Source organism: Macrobrachium nipponense, chromosome 34 (assembly GCF_015104395.2).
Source record: "Macrobrachium nipponense isolate FS-2020 chromosome 34, ASM1510439v2, whole genome shotgun sequence".
In the NCBI taxonomy this organism is placed as follows: Eukaryota; Metazoa; Arthropoda; class Malacostraca; order Decapoda; family Palaemonidae; genus Macrobrachium; species Macrobrachium nipponense.
Genome location: NC_061095.1, coordinates 44947785 through 44975284, shown reverse-complemented (window position 1 = coordinate 44975284; position 27500 = coordinate 44947785). Strand labels below are relative to the sequence as shown.

Sequence of the window (27500 nt, the reverse complement as noted above, 5' to 3'; positions counted from 1 at the left end):
ACAGCAAGGGAGACATGGCATATCCAATCCCCCTCTTCTAACCGATTTACCTTCTTGTTGGTACTGGGTAGGTTGGGCATCGGGGGTTAGGGGAGACATCTGCCCTCCTCCTGCATACCTATATTTGTCCGGCCAGGTTGGTGTAGGGGAGACAACGGCGCCGAGATCCATTACACATAACCCGCGCTAACAATCTTGTTGTAATGTAATAATATGTTGTGTTGAAGGTGTTAGCTGCTGTCAGTGGCATTCTGTTTGTATAGTTTTCTCTTTTTTACTAATATTTGATTTTTCTAGGTTGCTGCGTTCTGCCAGTGACACATCGACGTTCGTCTACTTGGAGAGGAAAGCAGGTTGCAAAATTGTTTGATAAACATCAGTGTGTTACTGGCAGAGCACAGTAACCTAGAAAAATCAATTATAATTATTAGTAGAATAGAGAATTACTCTGATAATTTAATAGTAATAATAATAATGATGGTGGCGAGTCCTTCTCTTTTTAACCTGGTGGTGCGGGCTCTCAAGTGATGCTGGGGAACCCCCGGGGCATGTCGAATTTTCATTGGTTCCTGGGAAGGTGACTCATATGGCGAGCGTTCTCAAGCCGTGCGGAGCTCCCTAGGCGGGCGACATCACTGGGAGCCTCCTGATTGTCTTCTACCTGCGTGGAGTCACCCCTGGTATTATTCTCCTCTAGTGTTGGTCGTATCATCTGGTATTTCTTGGGCGCTGGTGCTTTCGTTGGGCGGGAGGGGCGCGTTCTTCCTCACACACGTCGGCAGCAGGAACTCTTCTTGTGTATTGTTCAGCGGAGGCTTTTGTTCAAGGAGGAAAAGCGCTTCTAGGAGGCGCTGACGTCGTGGGTCGAGGGCTCTTCTGAAGATTTTTATATATATGATAATGTTGTCTCTCTTCATATTCTGTTGGCGTACTGCAAGGGCGTGCTGCCTGATGGTGCCCTCCTAGGCATGGCAGGAGATCCTCTTCGACAGGTGCATCGTCGTCATACCAATGTAAATCCCAGGCCATCCTTGGGCGGGGCGGGGTTGTTCCTCATCAGCAGGTCCTTAGTACGCCGATTCTAGTAATAAAGGATGAGGGACATTGTATTCCCGTCCTCTGTAGGGCAGACGTGATCCTCTATATTTTTTCTTAATGGTTGTTTCTTTGTCCTTGTATTGCAGGTGCATGAAGGCTTTGTAAAACCGTTTTATATCCTCCGGGGATGGAATATTCTTGTTTCTTCCTCAGTCGTTTGCCATTTGTCGAGGGCAGCTCGTATTTCTCGGTTGACGAGTTTATTGGAGTACCTATTATTGATCAGCATCTGAGAGGGTCGGTCGAGTTCGAGGTGCGTGTCCTGCCACGTCGAACAGTGCGAGAGGGCCCACCTGGCGAAGGCCCTGACAGTGGTGGTCTTGCCAAAGGGTAACCAAACAGAACATCTCTTTAGTCTAGAAGATATCCGAGAGAGGTTAAGGTAGCCTCCAGTTTGCACCAGTCTGTAGGGGTGCCGATCGTAAAAATATTTGCCAAAAATACACTAATCAAGACAGGCTAATGAAATTTTTAGGCCTTATTAGCACTATAATAACGCATATTCTCTGTGAGTTTTATTATCCTACAGGGAAAATAAATGGTTTTATGAAAAAAAATGTGAAAATTAGTGTCCATTGTACAAGAGTTTAGTTGGCGGTCGGTGTCGGTGAGAAACTACAGTCTTGAATAGAAATTCGGTCTTACAGAATGTTGGTATATCCACCTGAACATGCACAATAAAGTATTATCAAAATAGAACCAGTAAATAAGCACGTAATAACAAAAAAAAGAGCAACAACTTCAGCGAAAGCCCCGCCGAAAAATGAGATAATAGCTATTAAGAAATATTCAGAAAAAATTCAAACCTCGATTTAGGGACAAGACCTTCTGAGAGTTTGTAGTTATTATGTCACTTGATAGCCTAAAACATCTAAAAATTATATTATTTAGGACAATCAAAGAAATCCCCCCCCCACCCACCTTCCCGAAAAAACCAAACCAGAGAAAAAGCGAAAAAGCTATTTTTTCTGAGGACAAGAAACTTGGAAAATTAGTTTAGATACCCCTAAAGTTGTTTTCTGAGATGAAACTAATCTTAGGAAACGTAGAAAACGACATCGACCAATTTTTGAGATATACTATAATATTTGCGATTTCCATATTTATCGGCTGACCTTTCGCTTCAGTTGTTTTCTCTTTTTTTTTGTTATTACGTGCTTATTTACTGTTCTATTTTGATAATACGTTATGTGCATGTTCCAGGTGGATATACCAACATTCTGTAAGACCGAATTTTTATTCAAGACTGTAGTTTTCTCACCGACCACCAGTGTCCCTTGTACAAGGGACACTGAGTTTCACATTTTTTTTTCATAAAATAATTTATTTTCCCTGTAGGATGATAAAACTCACAGAGAATATGCGTTATTATAGTGCTAATAATGCCTGATAAATTCATTAGCCTGTCTTGATTAGTGTATTTTTGGCAAATATTTATACGATCGGCACCCTTACAAACTGGAGCCTATCCTTAACCCTCTTACGCCAATTGGACGTATTAAACGTCGAGTCAAAATGTCTCCCATATGCCGATTGGACGTATTATCCGTCGACTCAAAAAAGTTTTTTTTTAAATTCGCGGAAAAATACTTATAGGCCTACCAGCCAAAAACTTTTTTTGAATCACGCGCCTTGGGGGATGCTGGGAGTTCACGGATCAAGGCGTTGTTTTGTTTACAATCGTTACGAAGGCGCACAAGCGCGAATTTCTTTCTTATCGCACTAAAAAGTATCAGTGACACATCTCAAAAATTATTTCGTCACATTGACATAATTTTTGCACCGTTTTAAATTATCCGTTACATGAAGTATTATATATGAAAATGTGCGCAATTTCATGTAAAATACAACTAAAAAAAATTCATGATTGTTGCTTTTATCAGTTTTGAAATATTTTCATATAAATAACGATAAGTGCCAAAATTTCAACCATTGGTCAACTTTGACTCTACAGAAATGGTAAAAAAAAAATTGTAAGCTAAAACTCTTATATTCTAGTAATATTCAATCATTTGCCTTCATTTTTCAACAAATTGGACGTCTCTAGCACAATATTTTGATTTATGGTGAATTTAAGAAAAAACTTTTTCCTTACGTCCGCGCGGTAACTCTTCCGATAAATTTTTTTCGTGCGATTGTCCTAATGTTTGCACCATTTTAAATTTGCCGTTACATAAAGTTTTATATATGGAAATATGCGCAATTTCATGCACAATACAACTAAAAATAACTCATGGTTGTAGCTTTATCAGTTATGAAATATTTTCATATAAATAACGATAAGTGCAAAAATTTCAACCTTTGGTCAACTTTGACTCTACCGAAATGGTCGAAAAACGCAATTGTAAGCTAAAACTCTTATATTGTAGTAATATTCAATCATTTAACTTCATTTTGCAATGAATTGAAAGTCTCTAGCACAATATTTCGATTTATGGTGAATTTATGAAAAAAAAACATTTTCCTTACGTCCGCACGGTAACTCTTCCGAAAAAAATCAGAAATTTTTTCTTGCGATTGTCGAAATGTTTGCACCATTTAAAAGTAGCCGTTACATAAAGTTTTATATATGGAAATGTGCGCAATTTAATGTAGAATACAACAAAAATGATTGAAGGTTGTAGCTTTTCTCTTTTTTGAAATATTTGCATATAAATCACGATAATTAGAAAAAAAACTACGTTCGGTCAACTTTGACTCTACCGAAATAGTCGAAAAACGCAATTGTAAGCTAAAACTCTTACAATCTAGTAATATACAGTCATTTATCTTCATTTTGAAACAAATTCGAAGTGTCTAGCACAATATTTAGATTTATGGTGAATTTAAAAAAATACTTTCTTTCCCATTTGCGCGCCGATTCGCGGCCGCAAATCTCCAAAATGCGTACGTCGCATTCTCCTAATATTTGCTCCTTTTCATATTAGGCGTTTTATAGAGTTTCATATATGAAAATGTGCAAATTTATGACTAATACAAACAAAAATATTTGAAGGTTGTAGCTTATCTCATTTTTGCAATGTTTGCATATAAAAATATATATATATATAAATTGCGACATTTGGTCAACTTTAACTCGTCCGAAATGGTCGAAAACTGCAATTCTAAGCTAAAACTCTTACAGTATCGTATTATTCAATCATTTGTCTTCACTTTGAAACAAATTAGAAGTCTCTAGAACAATATTTAGATTTATGGTGAATTTTTGAAAAAAAAAAACTTTACATCCACGCGTTATGAATTCATGCATCATTTTGTGATAATATTTTTTTCTTTTTTTCTGTTTTGCTTTGATTGTTTTTACAATGTGTTTATATAAAAATTATTTTGCAATGGAGTGTACAATACAACGATAAAAAAGTAAACTCGTTAGCTTTAATCGTTTTTTGCACACTCGATTTTTTTTGATACAATTATGGTATGAATTTTTTTTTTGTCGCTACCCATATATCGCATTATTTATATATGATAATGCTATATTTTTTCATTTCTGATGTTGCATACTAAATTTCAGGCAAATGACAAAAAAAGGAGCCAAAAATTAACTCTAATCTTGAAAACTAAGTGTGATGTGATTTTTTTGAAAAAAATTTTTTTAAAAAAATCCGCATCCACGCTCACTCCAAACCCGCCTCGGCATACGAGAGACGTTTTGGTTTTTAGGGCTTCGGCGTAAGAGGGTTAAACAAAAGTGTTGAAGTGCAGGGACTTTGTATCACCAATTTTTTAGTCACACGCCTCACGAATACAGTTTCCTGTAGGGACAATATTTTTCAGGTGATTCAAAGGACAAAGTGTTGCATCTCTAATCGAGTAATTCGGGGTTTTCATATTTATTAAATGTGCTTTAAAAGTAAGGGACAAAAAACTGAACTGTTAAGAAATACAGCAGTTACTCAGAAAGCCCGCTACAATGACATGTCAGGTCAGTGTGACATATCAATTGTAGAAGAGGTCGACAAAATATCCTATGAACTCCTGAACATGGTTTATACCTGGCTCATAAAGAACTGCTGACGATGTCATATCTAGTACCAAAACAGTATAGTATCAGTGTGGAAAATCAACTGGCACCATTAGAAGCGTCTCTGCCTAGTACAGGAAGGCGTCTACCTTGAGAATGCTATAATCAGATATCACACGAAGCTTAAGTGTTGTCGCATTAATTACATGATCCCCTAACAGAAAGTTTGGAAGCTGAAGCTGAAAGGCTAGCTAGGGTAATCATAACCCATACTATATAATTAGTGGTTTGTAACCCCATTTAACTCATACTAAGATACAAATTTGAAATATGAATACATGCGTTTGGAACCATATAATAATAATAATAATAATAATAATAATAATGTGGAAGTTTACAATAACAGTATCATCAGTGAAAAAGGCTTATCCAAAATTACCTATAGGAGACAGACACCATCCCCCCCCCACCACAGAAAAGCTGCAGAAGGAAGTGTAGGGCACAAAAGACCCAGCTCCTGATACAAAATGTAATGAAGAAACAGTAGGAGAAGGAAAACCAACCTAAGCATGGCATGGATAGACTATAAAGAAAGCCTTCGACATGATACCAACACACATGGCTAATAGAATGCCTGAAAATATATGGGGAGAGGAAAAACACCATCAGCTTCCTCAAAAATACAATGCGCAACTGGAATACAATACTTACAAACTCTGGAATAGACTACAGAGGTGAATATCAGGAGAGGGATCTTCCCAGGGCGACTCACTGTCCCCCACTACTCTTTGGTAGTAGCCATGATTCCCATTATAAAAGTACTACAGAAGATGGATGCTGGTACCAAACTCAAGAAAAGAGGCGACAGGAATCAACCATCTGATGTTCATGGACGACATCAATGCTGTATGGTAAGATCTTCAAGGAAAATAGATACCCTAATCCAGATTGTAAGGGAGGTTGTATCTGGAGACATCAGGATGGAGTTTGGATAGAAAAAATGCTCCTTAGTCAACTACAAAAAGGCAAAGTAACGAGAACTGAAGGGATAAAGCTACCAGATGTGAGCACATCAAACACATAGATGAGACAGGATACAAATACTGGAATAATGGAAGGAGGGATATAAAACACCAAGATATGAAGGACACGATCAGGGAAAGAATATATGCAGAGACTCAAGGCGATACTCAGTCAAAACTCAACCGCGGAAATATGATAAAAGCCATAAAACGCATGGGCAGTGCCAGTAAATCAGATACAGCGCAGGAATAGTGGAATGGGACGAAGGGCAGCTTCGCAGTATAGATCAGGAAACCAGGAACATATGACAATACACAAAGCTCTACACCCAAGAGCAATCTGACAGACTATTACATAACATGGAAGGAAGAGGGAGAGGACTACTAAGTATAGAGGACTGCGTCAAAACATCGAGAATAGAGCACTGGGGTGGCAATATCTGAAACCAGTGAAGACGAGTGGCGGTAAAGAGTGCTGGGAAGAAGGACTAATAAAAGTAGACGAAGACCAGAAATATACAGAGACAGGAGAATGATAGACGGAAACAGATGACCTGGCAAAACAAACCAATGCACGGACAAATACATGAGACAAACTAAAGAAACTAGCCAGCGATGACACATGGCAATGGCTACAAAGGGGAGAGAGCTAAAGAAGGAAACTGAAGGAATGATAAAACAAGCGGCACAAGATCAAGACTAAGAACCAGATATGTTCAAAGAACGATTGACGGAAAAATAACATCTCTCCCATATGTAGGAAGTGCAAATACGAAAAATGAACCATAAACCACATAGCAAGCGAATGCCCGGCACTTACACAGAACCAGTACAAAAAAGAGGGCATGATTCAGTGGCAAAAAGCCCTCCACTGGAGCCTGTGCAGAAAAAACATCAGCTACCTTGCAGTAATAAGTGGTACGAGCACACCTGAGGGAGTGATAGAAAACGATCAGGGCAAAGATCCTCTGGACTATGGTATCAGAACGGATAGGGCGATACGTGCAAATAGACCAGGACGTGACGTTGATTGACAAAGTCAAGAAGAAAGTATCACTCATTTATGTCGCAATACCATGGGACACCAGAGTTGAAGAGAAAAGGAAAGGAAAAAATGGATAAGTATCAAGATCTGAAAATAGAAATAAGAAGAATATGGGGATTATGCCATTGGGATCGTACCCATAATCATAGGAACACTAGGCACGATCCCAAGCCATCCCTGAAAAGGAATCTATGAAAAACACTAGAGGCTGAAGATAGTTCCAGGACTCATGCAGAATGAGTGTTGGGGGGGGGATCCTAGAAACGGCGCACATAGTAAGAAAAACAATGATGGACCCCTAAGGAGGCAGGATGCAACCGGAACCCCACACTATAAATACACCCAGTGGAGGACTGTGATAGAGCCAAAAAAAAAAAAAAAAAATAATAATAATAATAACACTCCAGTAGCAAAATCTCCCCAAGGAAGCCTGTGGGAGTGATAGAAAACGATCAAACAAAGATCCTCTGGAACAATGGTATCAGAACAGATAGGGTAATAAGTGCAAATAGACCAGACGCTGTTTGGCCAAATCAAGAAGTAAGTATCACTCATAGATGGTCGCAATACCACGGAACACCGAGTAGATGAGAAACAAAGAAAAAAAAAAATGGATAGGTATCAAGACCTGAAAACATAAATATGAAGGATATGTGGATAAACCAATGGAAATTGTTACCAGTAATCATAGGGACACAAGGCACGATCCCAAAGATCCCCTGACAAAGACGTGGAAACCCTCAGATGCTGAAGGAGCTCCAGGACTCTTGCAGAAGAGTATGCTTTTGGAAACAGCGCACATAGTAAGAAAAATGATGGACTCCTAAGGAGGCAGGATGTAACCCCGAACCCCACACTATAAAAACCAGCCGTCGAATAGGATGACTGTGATAGAAAAAAAAAAAAAAAAAAAAAAAAAAAAAAAAAATATCTATATATATATATATATATATATATATATATATATATATATATATATATATATATATATATATATATATCTATATATATATATATATATATATATATATATGTATATATATAATACACAACACACACACACACATATGTATATATGTATATATATATATATATATATATATATATATATATATATATAATATATATATATATATATATATATAATATATATATATATATATATATCTATATATATATATATATTATATTATAAATGGAAACAAAGAAAATAATAATAATAATAATAATAATAATAATAATAATAATTAATAATAATAATAATAATAATATAATAATAATAATAATAATAATAATAACTTTGGTTATTGTGTGAGGTGAAAATCAAAACCTGTTTTCTTCAGATTTTCCATGTGAACGTCACATGTTATACTAATAATAATAAAATCGTAATTGCATGGCCTGGTAAATAAACATAAAGAAAGATCAAAGAAGATAAAGGCAAGCAGAGCAGTTTATGTGAAACGGTTTGACACGATGCATTGGAACGTTTACGAAGTTATGTCAAATGGCTGATTATACAAAGAAAATATCAGAGCAAAGGCCTCATTCTGTGATCAGATGAATTTCCTTTCTTTTAATCTTGACGAGAAGGGAGACAGAGCACGAAGCCACACAAACATAATGGCCCATTCTATTTATATCATAAACACCCAAAATGAAGGAAGTTCTTATGATATTCTAAAATAACTTTCTTACAGGAAACGTAATCACTTATTCATTTAACCTATTATTATTTATTATCATTATTATTATTATTATTATTATTATTATTATTATTATATTATTATTATTATTATTATTATTATTATTATATATATATGTTATATATATATATATATATATCATATGTCTATATATATATATATACCTATATATATATATTATATATATATATCTATATATATTATATATAATATATATATATATATATATATATATATATATATATTTTTTTTTTTTTTTTTTGCTTTATCACAGTCCTCCAGTTTCGACTGAATGGGGGTATTTATAGTGTGGGTCCGGTTGCATCCTGCCTCCTTAGTAGTCCATCACTTTTCTTACTATGTGCGCCATTTCTAGGATCACACTCTTCTGCATGAGTCCTGGAGCTACTTCAGCCTCTAGTTTTTCTAGATTCCTCTTCAGGGATCTTGGGATCGTGCCTAGTGTTCTTATTATTATTATTATTATTATTATTATTATTATTATTATTATTATTTATTATTATTTTATAAGAAACCTTATCCATATGGAACACATAGGGGCAGGGGCCGTTGAACTTAAATTTCAGTTCCCTACGATCATTGGTTTTTCAGCACCCACCGGAGACCCCATACTGCAGTAGTAACTGATCATGATACAGTGCAGGTATTTCAGGTATTCTTCATCGCTTTAGGGGAGACGCGAACCCGCGAAATCTGAATGGCATACCGCGACATTAACCAATATACCATTATGCATTTGTGAATATAAAGAGCAAAATGATTTTCTCCCTTTTTTTTTCTTTTTTTTTTCTTTTTTTTTTTTACAAATTTTTATCAAATCAACCTATGCTCTGTCTAATCATTTTTTTATTCTCAGACAAAGCTGGATAAAATCGCCCACGGGAGAAAGGCTATACTATAAATATAAATATATATATATATATATGGTATATATATATATATATATATATATATATATATATATATATATATATATATATATATATATATATATATGTTATATATATATATATATATATATATATATATATATATATATATATATAAATACGCCATCCAGTACAGAATTAGCTACAGATATTGGAAACAAGCTGTCAGCTAATGTTTTTGACATTGTCTACTCTACCTTGATATTACGTGATGCCCTTGGTCAGTGGATGTCGATTCACTGAGGTCCTTGAATGAAGGAAGATTACATTCTGGGCCTTAAAGCAGTCCACAACTGCATATCTTGTATTATTGCTAATAAAATAATAGGCACAAAGGTGGAGTTTGCGTTTAGGAAACGGGCTGAAGACAGATGATGCCAAGTCAAGTAAGTTGGGGCCAGAGGGTAGCAATTCAAAGCCACAGGTGGCGCCATCATCTGCTGCCACCTACTCATAGCTTTTTTCTGAGTTTCATCTTGACTGGTGCTTCCCACAGGCATAATTCCGATGTGTAATGTTCTCCGTTATTAGTTTATCCTTTTCCAAATAGTTTATCTTGATAAAATCCTCAGATTCCCATTACTCGTGCCAATGCCTTGCTAGTAGACACCATTGCGCTGGCTTTTTTCTGAAATTGAGGAACTGTTTAGTTTTCGCTTTTTGCTTTGAATTTACAATTTTGGTTCATAGCCAAATGAATGTCTTATCCCAGGTGACTATTCAACAATAGAAGGGTTCTAGATCTGCAGAAAACGTGTCAAAAGGACCTGAGAAATACAACTTATGTCATTAGCTGTCCAGGCATAAACATTGGCATGATAAACCTTGCAGACTTGTAACTCAGGTGCAAGACATCATAAGCAATAATATTCTGAGCAAAGAACGCACTCTTGGCTAGCTGTTGAACTGCCGAGCATTTATGATAAAAAATCCTTCAACGAATGGCGTTCACTTGCTATTAGGAAGTTTTTCTTTGGAGGTCATACCCTTTTCATGCACGATACATTTCATATCTTTCATTTTCCTATAAAAGGAAGATTTGTTGACACATAATGACATTCAAACGGTCTCGCCGGCAATATAATAAAAACCAACTATTAGAATCTCGTACACTGTCATGCTAGTTGTTGTGTGTAGTCACGTTAAATGGTGTAGGTTATTTTTTTTATTTCACGAAGAAGATAAATCTGCTGGCATACAAACACACACACACTCAAACACACACACACACACATATATGGCTTGTTTGTTTTTATTTGTCCACCTTCGTTTTCTGTTCTTGTTTATTCTTTTAGTGTGTTTGTCTCTATCATTTGGGGAAGTGCGCCTTGCTTTTCATTTTAAGTTGGTTTTTACCTTTATTTTTTTCTTTTATTGAGCTTAGTTTTTTAAGGATCATTTTAAGCTTTCTTGGTTTTTAATGTGTAAATGTATTTAAGTGTGATTCGACATTTAAGTTTAACTTAATTTCAATTTTAACTTTCTTATGCTTTATGTATGTTTCTTTTAATTATGTGCTCTGATGCTCTATATAGATGTCCTAATGATGTGACCATGGGTCCAAGAAACGCGTTGCAATAAATGTACTCAATGGATGTATATGTCCAGCCCTCTCCCGCCTATTATATATAAATGGTTATATGTGTATAATATCCTGGTTGTATATATCCCTCCTACCCTCATTTTATATATGATATAATATATATATATAATATATAGATCTATATATATATTATTATATGGTATATCTATTATATATATAATAGTATATATATATATATATATATATATATAATAATGATATATATATATATATATCTATATATATATATATATATATATATATATAGATATATAATCTATATATATATATATATATATATATATATATATATATATATATATATATATATATATTATATCTATATATATATATATATATATATATATATATATATATATAGATATATATATATATATAATATATATATATATATATATATATATATATATATCTTATTTATATATTATATATATATATATATCTATATATATATATATATATATATATCTTATTATATATATATATATATATATATATATATATATATATTATATATATATATATATATATATATATATATATATATATATAGTATATATATATTATATATATATATATATATATAGATATATATATATATATATTATATATATATATATATAGTGTTAGATATATATATATATATATATATCTTATATATATATATAACTATATATATATATATATATATATATATATATATAATATATATATATATATATATATATATATATATTAGTATATTTGAGTCACATCGTCGTGACACTTTGTATGCACAAATATTAAGCTACAGATGTCGTTTCATATCTAATTCACTCTCCTTCCGAAATGTTCCCGGAGGGAATTATAAAAGATAAATTATTTGGTACCAGAAAGTAATTTTTTTTATTTCATGCCGAAATGCTGTAGATCAGTTGCCCTGTACGGCCGGAACATTTTATTTATTTATCTATTTATTTTTTGGTTTGTGTAACTTTTTATTTTATTTTATTTGCATTGTTATGTGACTATGCATATATTTATATTTATAAAATATAGCTTAAGACTAACAAAAGTTACTGAACCACCAAATATACACTGCAAATACTTACATTACAGTAAATCATTCATATTCATATCCAAGAAAATTTCACAAAATAAACCTGTATACTTTTTCTTCGATGTTTTAGTAATTATGTATCTCTGTGCCATTATATTACCAATCAATTTTCCCTTCAATTTATAGTAATTTACCCTCACATCTCTGTTCACCCACAATTCAACCATGTAGGCAGTAATGATCAAAATTGTAGCATTACTTTTTTTCTTTTTAATATGTGGAAGATCAAAATGCAATATCTTTAACATTTGAGGAACCATAAAGAACATATATTACGCAGGATATTCTTCAACCACAATATAATTTCATTATTTCCCTTACAAAAGTATAAAGTATGAAGAATTGTCTCTTCTTCTTGACAGTCTTTGCAAACGCTATTATTTGCTATACCTAACTGACAAAGCATTTTCTTAGAAGGTAAAGCCTCATGCACATACCTATGTATTATTTTTCTATCATATGGGTTTATAAATTTAACATTAATGTTATTCCATATTGAATTCCAGTCATAATAATTTTTCAAGAATTGTTACTACACCGTTGACACTAAATAACTCATTGAGACATATTGTAGTAGGGGGTTTGATTCTCCCAGGTACTCAATCATTTATGAATTAGGATTCCCCTTTGGGGTTATTCACGAGGAAGAGCCAATTGGATATTAAACGATATTTATAGCTTAATGTTTGTGAATGTAAAATGTCAAGGGGTGTTTTGGATAGATATATATATATATATATATATATATATATATATATATATATATATATATATATATATAATTAATATATGTATATATATATCTATATACATATATAATTATATATATATATATATATCTATATATATATATATATATCTATTGATATCAATTCAAGCTACAAATGTCCTTTAATATCTAAATTCACTTTACCTCCCAAATGATATATTTTCATATAGTACCGAAGGGGAATTTTTAAGTTGATAACAATCTTCGTCCCCCCATGGGATCGAACCACCGTCCAGGTGGGACGGGGACGAAATCAGGACAGTCAGTGACGCTATCCAATCAGCCAACAGAGACGCTATAAGTTCATATCGATTCTGACCTTACAAATCACCCTCGATCTGGATGCTTTCGTAATTAGAATCGATATGAAACCCCGTCTACCATGTTGGCAATTAATCGAGCGTTGACAGAACGTAGCCTTTTGTTATGAATAATTATCACAATCGAACCGTGATCCATTTATATATCAATTCAAGCTACAAATGTCCTTTAATATCTAAATTCACTTTACCTCCCAAATGATATATTTTCATATATGTACCGAAGGGGAATTTTTAAGAAGTTGATAACAATTTTCGTCCCCCCATGGGATCGAACCACCGTCCAGGTGAAGGGGCGGGGACGAAATCAGGACAGTCAGTGACGCTATCCAATCAGCCCCAAACAGAGACGCTATAAGTTCATATCGATTCTGACCTTACAATCACCCTCGATCTGGATGCTTTCGTAATTTATGAATTAGGATTCCCCTTTGGGGTTATTCACGAGGAAGAGCCAATTGGATATTAAACGATATTTATAGCTTAATGTTTGTGAATGTAAAAATGTAAAGGGGATTGTGATTATAATCAGGGATGTTGATATATATATATATATATATATATATATATATATATAAATTATATATAATAATATGTTATATATATATATATATATATATATATATATATATATATATGCATATAAATTATATATATATATATATATATATATAATATATATATATATATATATATATATATATAATATATATATATATATATTATATATATATATATATGTTATATATATATATACCTATATATTATAATATATATATTATATATATATATATATATATTTATATATATATGTGTGTGTGTGTGTGTGTGTGTGTGTGTGGTGTGCGTGTGTGTGTGTATGTGTGTGTGTGTATTGATTGATTGTGTTACACACGTGATATAATTAATATTAAAGATGACAATGTAGTTTCATCCCAAATTCAGGTAGATAAAAAATAACCTATTCAGATGCTTTGGTGTCTGAATAGGTATTTTTTTATTTTTTATTTTATATAAATATATATACATATATATATTCAAAACAGTGGCACAATTTCAGTGGTCGTATATCGGGCAGTTTGCGGCCTATTTAATTCCAACTGTCGCGAGCGATTCATAGATGGCAGCACGAGTCAGGGATAAGTAAACAATTGCTTTTTGGAATCCTTATTTCAGTGGTACGCTTGAGTCACTCAGGTGACGAAGTTAAGGTCTTTGGGTAAGAAGTTGTCTCTGGCAGTGGTTTGGCGATAACGAGTGTACGTCTGGTGAAGAATCATCGTGTGATTTGTTGTGAATATTTCTGTACAAGGAGAAACGGAAGGTAATACTTAGTTATGTTGGTGGATAAGGTTTGTTCTTGCTTGTTGGTTTGGGTGATGAAAGTTAGTAACGTAGTGATGGATATTTGTATCTAATTTCTAAGTTATTTGGTTACTGTTAACTTTTATATCTTCTTCAAAGCAAGTTCCAGATGAATTTCCAGAATAAGTCTTATTCTGGAAAAATGTTAAACTTTGGATGGGTTCACTTGTTTTCCTCTAATGTGGTTCATAGGTACAGCATAGCTTTAATTTTGTTTTGAGAATTTTCTTGTAGGTATTAAGTATTCTGAATGGTAGCAAAACTTCAATTTTGTAACTATTTTGTAACTATATTAAACAACTTAATGTTTAGTTTAGTTAGCTGAGAATTGTTTGAAGTTCTGTGATTTTCGTAAGTTTCTGATTTATTTCAAAGATTTTTGTGGCTTGTGATGCGTGATTTAATATTTCAAGTGATACGCGAGTTAAATTTCTTTTAAGAGCAGTTTCATTTTCCTAAGTATTTAGGACTTAAGATTAGTTTGTAGCTTACGTGAAATAACTCTTTAAAAAAATTTCACTTATGCCTATTATCTTCAGTGACTTTAATTGTTTTTTTTTTTATAAGAACAAAGGTTACTTTAATTAGTATTTTCAGTGACACAAGTGTCTATAATCTTCCTAGCTTGTTCTGTAAATTAAGGAAAATTTATCTGCCTAGTGTAGTGTTTCTAAGAAAGTTGTGCCCATCTTGTTTAGGAAATTTTAAATCTGGAAATTTAAATCCATAATCTTATTGTGATTCAAACAGTTGGGGTAATCTTATTTGTTAGGCTGGCTTGTTATATACACTTGACAGAAAAATTTCCCGTGGGAACTTCCTGTCTTGGTCGTATGTTAAAAGACTGCAGACTCCTTAGCGTCAATCTATTATCTGTAGGCTACCTTGATCCTTGATCACCATATCCTGCCGATAGCAGCAAAATTTGCTGAACAGCAGCTACAATATGCAGTAAATGGGCCTCACTGTCTAACTTCTCATTTCCAGAAGTCTTTTAATCCTCGCACGATTGGACTATTAAGTGTAACTAAATGCTGCGCATTGGAGGTTTACTCATATTGCAGTTATTTTAGTGTAATTTTTTACTATGCCTGAACTTTTATGGATCGGTTTAAACTACACTAAATTAGTAATTCAGGGTAAGGTATCACTGTATTGTGACTGAAGTCCGTGAACATCGATCTTTTGAGATGTGGATTGTTTAAAACTTTAGGAAAAAAATAAGTTTCTGAATAAATTTTAGGATAATTAAGTTTCGAAAGACTAAATAAATACTATTTAATCTTTCATAATTAGCATAAGTTTAATGTTTAGCAATCATACAGTTAACATTTTAGTATGAATTTTGAAACTGTAGTTAATATCATACCCGAATTTGATCGTGGAAATAGTATAGTTACTTCTCCCAGTGAATGATATTCTTAAATATTCTGCCTAGTAAACTTATATATGAAATACTAGTTATAAATATGAATCTTTTAATTGAGAATACTCCACTTGAGAATAGTCTTAATGTAGACCAAACTAGATCGCAGCTTCTCTTGGACAGGGAGGACACTTATTGGTCAGTTTTAATTTAATTTGGACTAGAAAGTTTTTTGATTAGCAGAAAGCTTAACGATATATCCTAGTACTAACTTAGAATAATTTTCTTACTCTTAAACTCTAAGTCAGTTATAATACCTTATAGCGACTGTAAATCCTAGTATTCTTCAAAATTAAATTCTAAAGTGATGCTCTCTCTCTCTCTCTCTCTCTCTCTCTCTCTCTCTCTCTCTCTCTCTCTCTCTCTCTCTCTCTCTCTCTCTCTCTGGCAATGAAATTTCACCTAGAACAGTTAGTTCTTTCTCGGTACGTACTATAAACTTTTTTTCACTAAGTTTTGTATTTTAAGTGAGCCTTTATCTTATGGTTTAATAATTGAGGTAGAAGTGAGAGCCTTCTTATGGTTTAATAATTGAGGTAGACTGAAGTAGTCTTGGGTCAAATATATATTTTTTAGGTCTTGTTAGCTAGCAGAACACTACAAAGTCAAATAGGTAATCAAACTACTTCTCATGCAATAACAATTTTAAGCCTTGTCTTGCCAACAATTTCGGCTTGTCTTCCTAATATGGAAGAGCTTCTAATAAACTAAAGCTTTATAGAATGTCTGAAACTTGGCGAGTTCCATGCCAACGTGTCCACTATCTAAAACTAGGGTTTGCTTATTAGTTGAAATATACGAAAATGTTTATTTGTGGTAGATGGAATGAGTTTCATTTTTAAAATTAAATTCTCTTCATTACTACGAAATTCTTTGGTTTTGCTCAGGTTGCGCGAAGATGTTAGGGTAAATGAATAAATTCTCCCTCTAAAATTGTGCGAAGGAGATTTTCAATGTCTACTTAAGCATTTGTTGGGCTGGGGGAAGATTCAAATAGGATCTATATCTACAGAGTCCTGTAGATTCAAATAGGATGCATAACTACAGTCCTGTAAATTTAAGATTTCTTTATCCACAGATGATTGTTAAGGTTTTAGTGTTTTCATTCATCCTTGGCTTTGTGATGGGAATGCCTGATCAGGGAACGAAGACTGGCCACGATTTTCTTGAACCCAATGACGACGATGATGGAGAGTGGAAAGTTGTTGGAGAGTTGATTTATGTAAGTTCTGAACGAAAATGCTTACTGGGGCTCTAGTGCCATATTGAGGTTGTACACTGGAAACTGTTAGTTGCAGGGTTTTGTCCTTAATTGTAAAAATCTTTATAGTTTGTACACTGTAAACCTTCTTGGTTGCATTTTGACCTTTAGTTGTAAAAATAGTTTAGTTTGTTACAGTAAAGGATAACTGAAGATTGTATTACTGTAAACCTTCATTGGTTGCATTTTGACCTTTAGTTGTAAAAATAGTTTAGTTTGTTACAGTAAAGGATAACTGAAGATTGTATTAAAACTAGGTTATATCCTTCAATTTTTAAATAGTTTGTTAATGTTAACTGAAGAATGTATTGAAATTTGTTACTGTAAAGGTTAACTGAAGATTGTACTAAAACTTTGTGAACTGCTATTGAGTATCTAATTTTGTATTTACTTTATTTTCCAGGACTTTAACGTGACTGCTGATGACAGCAGCACAGAGGAAACCTTGCACGATGCCAATGACCCAATGATACTTTCAGATGAATTGTGCCACTCTCTTATCAACGTTTACAGTGATATGCCTGAACACTTCGGCAGCACCCTGGCTGATATGAAACTGGACCAACCGTCTTTATTCGGTTATGCCAGGTGCTTTAGGACAAGGTGAGCAGAGATCCTTGTTCTAATTTTAAAAATTTAACCTTAACTGATGATCAGAAGTCTTAAATGTTTGATCTAGTTAAATTGGAAGTGTTTTAACTAGTTTAAATGAAGTTAATGTAATCTTGTGTAAGAATTCCAGTAGCAATCATATTTTTCAAGTTTGCTGTGAACTCTTGCTAAAAAAAAAAAAAAAAAAAAAAAAAAAAAAAACTGCTTCACAATTTAGAAAATTCTTATTTTTTAACCTCCCATAAATACTAATTTGACATTCACTCAAATTGAATATAGTGTCATATATTCCACTTTAATTCTACCTAACTTTTCATTTAACGAATTTTAAATCTGAATTTAACTTCAAACTTAATTCCACTGCGTATTTTCACTTTAATAAATTTCTTTTGAAACTGCAAAAAATTAGGTTGTAAGTGGAACCTCAGTAACTTAATTCTTTTAATTAGTTGAATAAACTAAATTTCTTTAACTTTAGTTAACCTAAAGTATACTAATTATAGTTTAAGCTGTTCTCTTTAGATAATTCTCTTAAAACCTAAGAATAATTCTCTTAAACCTTAGACTAATATGAGTTTCTAAAATGTACAGGTATGGCATAAACTACATTTGTCGAGGACCACTCTACATAAACTACCGTGGCTACAGGTACTGCTGTGGCAACCCCAGTAGACTTCCTATTCTTACAAGAAGGGGGTCCTTCATCAGATGCAGGTGCCCATTTTAAGATAGCTGGTGCATAAATTTAATGTGTGAAGCAATGTAAGCTCTTGTAAATAAAGTTAGTATTTATATCTTCACTAGCTTCTTAAAGCTCAAATGGCTGTATGGGTAATATAAATAAAATTAAGTTTTGGATCTTAAATCTTTTTTTTTTCGTAGATGAAAGTATATTCCAAATAGAGCTATGGATACATAGCGCAGCATGATGCAGTTTTGCCTCTTAACTTGTATTAGACTAAATGTAAAATGCCAACTTATGAATTTCAGAGCAGCTAAAGTGCTTTGTAAGGATATTTTGTAATATTGGTGTTGGAGACCCTAGAGGGTGTTGGTGGGTGGTTGAGACCCTGATGGGTTGGTTGGTGGTGGGGTTGGGAGACCCTAGAGGTGTTGGTGGTGGTGTTGGAGACCCTAGAGGGTTTGGTTGCTGTGGTTGGTTGGAGACCCTAAGTGTGGTGGTGTGGTGTTGGGAGACCCTAGAGGGCCCGAGGGTGTTGTGGTTGTGGTTGGAGACCCTAATTTTAGGTGTTGGTGTGGTGTTGTAGAGACCTAGAGGGTGTTGGTGGTGGTGTTGGAGACCCTAGAGGGTGTTGGTGGTGGTGTTGGAGACCCTAGAGGGTGTTGGTGGTGGTGTTGGAGACCCTAGAGGGTGTTGGTTGGTGGCTGTTTGGGAGGGTAGAGGGTGTGGTGGTGTTGTTTGGGAGCCCTAGAGGGTGTTGGTGGTGGTGTTGGAGACCCTAGAGGGTGTTGGTGGTGGTGTTGGAGACCCTAGAGGGTGTTGGTGGTGGTGTTGGAGACCCTAGAGGGGGGTGGTGGTGGTGGTGTTTGGAGACCCCTACCGTGGTGGTGGTGGTGGTGGTGGTTGGTGGTGTTTGGAGACCCACAGGGTGGTGGTTGGTTGGTTGGTTTTGGAGACCCTAGAGGGTGGTGGGTGGTGGTGGTGTGGTGTTTGTTGGAGACCCTAGTGGTGGTAGTGTTGGAGACCCTGAGGAGGGTGGTGTGGTGTGGTGGTGGTGTTGGTGTTTGGAACCCTAGAGGTGGTGGTGGTGGTGGTGGTGAGAGACCCTAGAGGGTGTGGGTGGTGGGTTGAGACCCTAGAGGGGTTGGGTGGTGGTGTTTGAGACCAGAGGGTGTGGGTGGTGGTGGTGGTGTTGGAGACCCTAGAGGGTGGTGGTGGTGGTGGTGTGTTTTGAGACCCTAGAGGTGTGGGTGGGGTGTGGTGGTGTTGGGAGACCCCTAAAGGGTTGTGGGTGGTGTGGTGGTGTTGGGAGACCCCTAAGGGTGTGGGGTGGGGGGGTGGTGTGGTGTTGGAGACCCTAGAGGGTGTGGGTGGTGGTGGTGGTGTTGGAGACCCTAGAGGGTGTTGGAGACTGTTTAAACGTAAATGTCTTCTAGAGCATTTGAGGATATGGGAAAATATACCTGCAGATAGTAAACTAGTTGGACCAGTAAGTCCACGGTATGAAACTTAAACGAAAATCTTCAGACGGGAAGATGGTATCTATATAATCTTAAGTTTTGTAGTTGCTAGTCAAATCTGTCATTGATCTTCTAGTTTGACTTATTACTGACATGGAAGCCATCCATTATTAACTAAAACTTCACATTTCCTAGAGACAGTAACGTAATTACCGACTAGGACAATGTTTATAATTAGTTATCCAGCTTGAGGGCTTAAATACTGTGGTTGAGAATTTCAATCCTTAATGCATTGCACTAAGTATTTCATTAGGAGGATGATGGCCCTAAGTATTTCATTAGGATGATGGCCCTCTGTAGAAGTAATAGGCAGACCGGTTGAATAACCACTGCCTTACAGAATAAACTGTACGCTTGTGGCCGCTGAATATCATGCCATTCAATACTTAAACAAGAGGTTGAATGCTTCTAAATAGTTTTAAAATACCTAAATAGACTTTAATGCGTAAACAAAATTGACCATATTCTTAAGCATTGTGAACTGTAAACCATTATGAACCAAGAGGCACTTTTTTTAATACTACTTGCCTGCTTTAGGAATTTAAAGTTTTAATATCTGAATCTGTACTACTTTGTCTTAATCAGGTGTTCTTTCAGCATTAGGGATAAAGAAAAGACTACTTGTCGCAATTATTAAATGCAAAACATTTTTTTTTTTTCCCGTATAGATAGAATGGTGTTGGATTACGTAGGGTTAAAACTTACATCTATCTATATCTGAGCATTAGCATTTTTTTCTTCCAACAGCTGGACTACATTATAAAGACTGTAATTTAAAGAGCTCCATATAGATTTTACCGTTGACTTATAGATTTCACCATGTCAACGGCCAACAAGAGTGGAACGTCTGGCAACGGACAAATTTCTCGCTTTTGTCTACAGATTGTTCGGTCTTGCGGACGGGGCTATTAATGAAAAAACTTTGGTAAGTTTCAGTTAAAGTTTTTAAAGCTGCCCCACCTCCGGGCCCCATCTGAACGCAGTATGCATGGGAAAATGTTGTGCATCTCAAGGTAGTTATATTTGAGTAAGGCTTCATACTCAAAATCCAAACCATCGAGTTTATAGCCTGATAGGGTCTCCTAGATATTCATTACCAAGTCCTTCCCTGGCTTAAGTAATGCATTTATTGGAACTATAAATCTTTTACCTAGCCACTTAAGGCCTGTCCACACGACCGGGCCTGATCGGCGTGCTCTAGGGTTGACGGGCAAATTCTGGCGGACTTATCCGTGAATGTTGTCCACACGGGTGAGGCGATGGAGAGGTGGGCGTGCCCGACGATGCCAGTAGTGTGTTCAGTACGGTACGATAAACATGGTGCCTACCGCAAAGAAGATGATAGTGTAGCATGATAATTGCTTAGTGTGTGATAAAAAAGAAGAGAATATGGTGCAAAGAATGGCTCAGTAAAAGAAATGTGTGTGGTTAACGTACGTCTGCCAGGGTCGAAGCTCAAGCCATCGGGCACCACCATGGTGATTTTGCTACAAGACCCATCGGGCTATTTGACGGTTTGCCCGTCAAGTGTGCCCGTTAGAGGGGAAGTCCGCCGATCAGGCCCGATCGTGTGGACAGGCCTTTATACATGCAGCGTCTCGGTGACGTGATCGGTATGGCCTTGGCCTGCCACCTCGGTGGCCGCGAGTTTGATTTTCGGGCATTCCATTGTGGAGTTAGGGATGTGTATTTCTCGTGAGAAGTTCACTCTATGTGGTTCTGAAGGCACGTGTAGCCGTTGGTCCCGTTGCTGAATAACCACTGTTTTCATGCAACGTAAAAACTCCATACAAACAAAACAAACGATTACACAATCGCGCACGCGCGTGGACACCGCGGCCCTCGCCTTGACTAATGGTATTCTATGGGAAATTTTTTTACCTGATGTTATTTAAATAAGTATATAAATTATATAATGAAATATAGTAACTTTTGTTTCCAAGCGTATCTTTTATTTAGTTAGTTGTTTTAAAATTACTCTAAAATTTTCCAAAAATATTTAAATTTCCCAAAATTAAGGCATATGGGTAGAGGCAAACAGACTAAGAGTATTTCGAAGAGCTTATAATATACATTAAGCGTCTCAATGGCGTGGTTGGCATGGTGTAGGCGTGCCACCTCTGTGAGCGCGGGTTCGATTCTCGAGCATTCCATTGAGGAGTGAGATATGTGTATTTCTGGTGATAGATGTTCACTCTGGACGTGGTTCGGAAGTCACTAAAAGCCGTTTGTCCCATTGCTGATTAACCACTGGTTCCATGCAACGTAAAAACACCATACAAAAAAAGAAGAAAAAAAAAATACTAACTGGCCGTAAGTAATTTGTGAAAATAGCAATATTTATCCATCTTAATTTCATTTTAATATTACCATAATCTGACCATTAGAAAGCAATTATGTGGAACGTAAGTCGTAAGAACACACCAAGTGCTATCATATCTAATTACATGAGTAAACTAAGTCCCCACTGCGTAATCTCTTATTGCCATGGTAATACGGAAAGGCTAGCAACTGCAATCCAACTTTTTCAAAAGCGAAAGGATGACAAACAAAATATCAATATCTGTAGTACTGATGATTTCAATATGATAAGCAGCTATGGTTACTGGCTAAGTCTGAAGCAGCAGGGTGGTTGTGATTTAGGACTTTAAATTCTCTCTCTCTCTCTCTCTCTCTCTCTCTCTCTCTCTCTCTCTCTCTCTCTCTCTCTCTCTCTCTCTCAGTAGTAGCCATCTTGCTTGGTGAGACGTCCCGCGCGAAGTCAGATTAATCAACAGATATCACAAGTTTAACATACGTCTAGAATTTGAGAAATATCTAGAAGTGTTCGTAAACTATTGGTGATAAGATTAGTGTGAAAATAGTAGGATAAAGTGTCTTCTAAGTTAGTTTATCAAGTGAAATACTGTAAATCAGAACAAGATGGCAGTAAGTTCCAACTGCGGAAAGAAATAGCGAAATTTAGATTGCTTGACAGATTCGCAATACGATGAGGTAGCAGGAAGGGAACTGGCATTTCTCATCTATGAGATCAGCAACAGTCCTAACCAAAAAGATACAAAAGCATTCATAGATATATTAGAAGGATATAATCCTTCAAACTGGAACAAATCAACTGAAAACATATTGAAAATAATTGAAGAAGTACCAAATAAAATCCAAGTGGTCAAGAGACTCATAAAGAAAATATACATAAACCAACATATTCCGACAAAGAAAATGAATAAGGTGAACCTTGTGAATATCCTAATTGATGCATTAGGAAAAAGAATGCCAAAAGCATGCAAACTGTGTAAGGTGTGGTATAGCATAGTTAATCCACAAAACCTAATCAGAAAATGTGCTGCATGCAACATTCCAACCCATCCACAATGTGCTGAGGTAATGCAAGATATGAGAAAAGATACAAGAATATTTTGCTCAACATGTCTATCATGGATAGACAATGTTATTAAATCAAGATTGAATGTACAAATAGTTGAGGACGAAGAAGAAGAGGAAGAGGAAGAAGAAGAAGAAGAAGAGGAAAACGGAAGAGAAGTAAACAAAACTGAAATGACAGAAAAAAATAAGGAAAACAAAGAACAAGATAAAAGTATGGATGCAGAGATACTCATTGATACTACATATGAGGCAATAAAGCAGCATACTTACGAAGAAATAAATTACGATATGACAACACAAAAGATAATCCCGAAGAGGCTCTACCCAGATCTACACACTGACGGGAAAGAGGAAAAAATAGACAAAAAAGACAAAGTCTGCAACCTTTTGAAAAGAGGGGATTGCAGATTTGGAGAAAGATGTTACTACAAACATCCTAAGGTATGTCACAACTATAAATATATGGTAAATGTGCATACCTAGATGGCTATGAGGATGATTGCAGAGATCTGCATCCAAAAATATGCAGAAACCTAAAAGAAGGAAAAGGATGTAGTTCGACAAAAAATGCAAATATGCACCCTGTAGCCATGAATCATAATCAAATAAATAATCAATCAAGTAATAAAATCCAAGATAAGAAAGAAAGAAATAAAGAGAGGAATAAAGAATATCAGGTAAAAGAAAAAAGCAAGCCATCAACGAGATATGCAGAGATGTCAGCAAAAAATTCAAAGCATCAGCTCCAAAATTCTACTCAAGAGATAATAACTTTATTTACTATGCAAGAGGATATTGCAGAAACGGAGAAAATTGCAGATTCAGACAAAATGAATAATTATGATGAAGGAAGATCAAATATTATGGAAAAGTTGGATTTTTTAATGTCAGGAATTTCTGGAAATGAAAAAAGAACAACATACCAGAACAGAGAGAGACATGGAAAAGGGGGAAAATCCTTATTACTACCAATATTAAATGAAGGAGAAATACGCAAACCATCATAGTGATGAATGCGCAGGGTTTAGTTACGAGTAACTCAAAAAGAAAAATAGAAGTACTTAGAAAGAACTAAAAACCCAAATTTTTTGGAAAAAAGGGAAAATAAAGAAAATAGATAATTGAATGATAGTAAGGAAAACCTGGTATTCCCAAGAGACGTGGGTGAATGATGATCAAATAAAAGGGTTCCAAACTTATAGATCAGATAGAAAAAATAGGAATCAAGGGGGAACCGCAATATATGAGAAAGACAAAAAACAAGGAAAAATATATGAGAAATATAGTAACTCAGAATGTGAACTAATAGCGGTAGAATTTGTATCTGAAAAATTAATGAACATAGTAATATATAGACCTCCTAATACTAAAGAGTTTGACTTAATAATAGAAAAATTGGATGATATATGTAGAAATCAGAAGGACTGGACTATTCTCCTATCTGGAGACTTCAACTTTCCTATCGTAGACTGGAAAGAACGAATAGGAGATTGTGGTTGTACTTGTACATATAAAAAAGAGAGTAATAGTAGTGCAGAAGATAAGAGGCAATTCGAAAAGCTATTAGATATGCTACTAGAATACAACATTCAACAAATAAATCACCTGCCAACAAGAAAGGAAAATACTTTAGATCTAGTATTTGTGAACGAGATGAATTATGTTAAAGAAATAATAGTTTATAATGCGAGTATTTCAGACCATAATGTCATAGAATTAAACAGTCCATTCCAAAGCAAGTGAAAACAGAGATAAGCAAGAAAGAAATGAAAAAGTGGAAGGATATGGAAAATACAACTTCTACAGTAAAAATATAAATGGTCAGAAATAAATGAAGAATTAAACAAAGATTGGGATAACATTTTCGTAAGTGATGACATAAGGGTAATACGGAGATATATATAAAATATTAGAGAAAAAAGTGGATAAATATATACCGAAGAAGAAAAGTAAACATCAGTCATGCATACCAAGAGACAGAAGGATCTTGTTCCAGAAAATCAGAAAGTGGAAAAAAGGTCTTGCAAAAAGAAAAAGAAAAAAATGCATGGAAAGTTATAGAACCAAAAAGTAAGATAGAAAATGCAGAACAAAAGATTATACAATCAAAAGAAAATGAAAAACGGGACTTGGAAGAAAAACCCTAATAAATATCAAGAAAAACCCCAAACTATTATACTCATACGCGAAAAGGATGAATAAAAGAAGAATAGAAATAGGCCCTCTAAGAATTGAAGGGAGATTAAAGAATGAAAAAAATGAAATTTGCAACATACTGGCAGAACGATATAAGAGAGAATTCACCCCTAGAATAGATAATGAAGATAATGATATATGAAGAAATGAATAAGACGGACGAAAATAGTGAATATTTAGCTGACATAGAAATTAATGAAGCTGATATTGTGCAGGCAATTAACGAAATTAAAAATGGAGCTGCCGCAGGGCCTGATGGAGTTCCTGCTATTTTGTTAAAGAAAGTAGTTCATTCTATTGCAAAGCCACTTGCAATATTATTAAGACAAAGTGTAGATACAGGCAAGATTTATGATGAGCACAAATTAGCATATATCACCCCTACTTTCAAAAGTGGATCAAGACTAGAGGCAAGTAATTATAGGCCTGTTAGTCTAACATCACATATTATGAAAGTGTATGAAAGGGTAATGAAGAAAAATATTATGAAACATTTAATAAAAAATAACTTGTTTAATATAGGACAAACATGGTTTCATACCGGAAAAGTACGCAAACCCAACTGTTAGTCCACCGTGAGAACATATTCAAAAATATGAAAAGCGGAATGAAACAGATGTGGTTTATCTAGACTTTGCAAAAGCTTTTGACAAGGTAGACCATAATATATTAGCGAAGAAAATTAGAAACATAATATCGTGGATAAAGTAGGAAGATGGTTAAAAGAATTTTTACACAAACAGAAAACAGATAGTTATTGCAAACGATGAGAAATCGGATGAAGCCAAGGTAATATCCAGTGCCACAAGGTACGGTGTTAGCTGCAATACTGTTTGTTATTATGATTGAAGACATAAACAGTAATGTTAAGGATTCGGTAGTGAGTAGTTTCGCTGATGACACAAGAATAAGAGAGAAATTACATGTGATGAAGATAGGAACGCTCTACAAAGGAGACCAATTAGCAAAAGTATATGATTGGGCAGAGGTAAATAGGATGGTATTTAACTCTGATAAATTTGAATCAATAAATTATGGAGACAGAGAAGGAAAGCTATATGCATATAGGGGTCCTAATTAATGAGGAAATCACAAATAGGAAGCAGTTAAAGACCTTGGTGATGATGATAGGAACATGTTATGCAATGATCAAATAGCAATTCTGTTGGTAAAATGTAAAGCAAAAATGGGAATGTTGTTACGGCACTTCAAAACAAGAAAAAGAAAAGCTGAATACATGATTATGCTTTTGTATAAAACATATGTTCGTAATCCTCTGAATATTGCAATATGATATGGTACCCACACTATCAAAAGGATATTGCAAAAAATAGAGAGTGTACAAACAGGTCCTTTACAGCGAGAATAGAAGAAGTTAAGGACCTTGACTACTAGGAAAGACTACAATCCTTAAAACTTATAGTAGAAAGGATAAGAGAACGCTACATGATAATTCAGGACATGGAAAACAGATAGAA

At 34.7% G+C, this 27500-nt stretch overlaps 2 protein-coding genes across 2 annotated transcripts; one reads left to right on the top strand and one right to left on the bottom strand.

Moving 5' to 3' along the window:
• The first annotated feature begins 14764 nt into the window (after positions 1–14764).
• On the top strand, positions 14765–19098 carry LOC135207700 (uncharacterized). Its single transcript, XM_064239531.1, has 4 exons — positions 14765–14900; positions 17446–17589; positions 18032–18231; positions 18832–19098. Exons 2-4 carry the CDS (start codon positions 17446–17448, stop codon positions 18965–18967), a joined length of 480 nt encoding a protein of 159 aa, XP_064095601.1. The 5' UTR covers positions 14765–14900; the 3' UTR covers positions 18968–19098.
• Positions 19099–19198: 100 nt separating this feature from the next.
• On the bottom strand, positions 19199–21415 carry LOC135208087 (uncharacterized). Its single transcript, XM_064240235.1, has 4 exons — positions 21403–21415; positions 20123–20316; positions 19762–20028; positions 19199–19543 (listed from the first exon to the last, which is right to left on the bottom strand). The coding sequence occupies exons 1-4, from the start codon at positions 21413–21415 to the stop codon at positions 19199–19201; spliced, it is 819 nt and encodes a 272-aa protein (XP_064096305.1).
• Positions 21416–27500: the final 6085 nt, after the last annotated feature.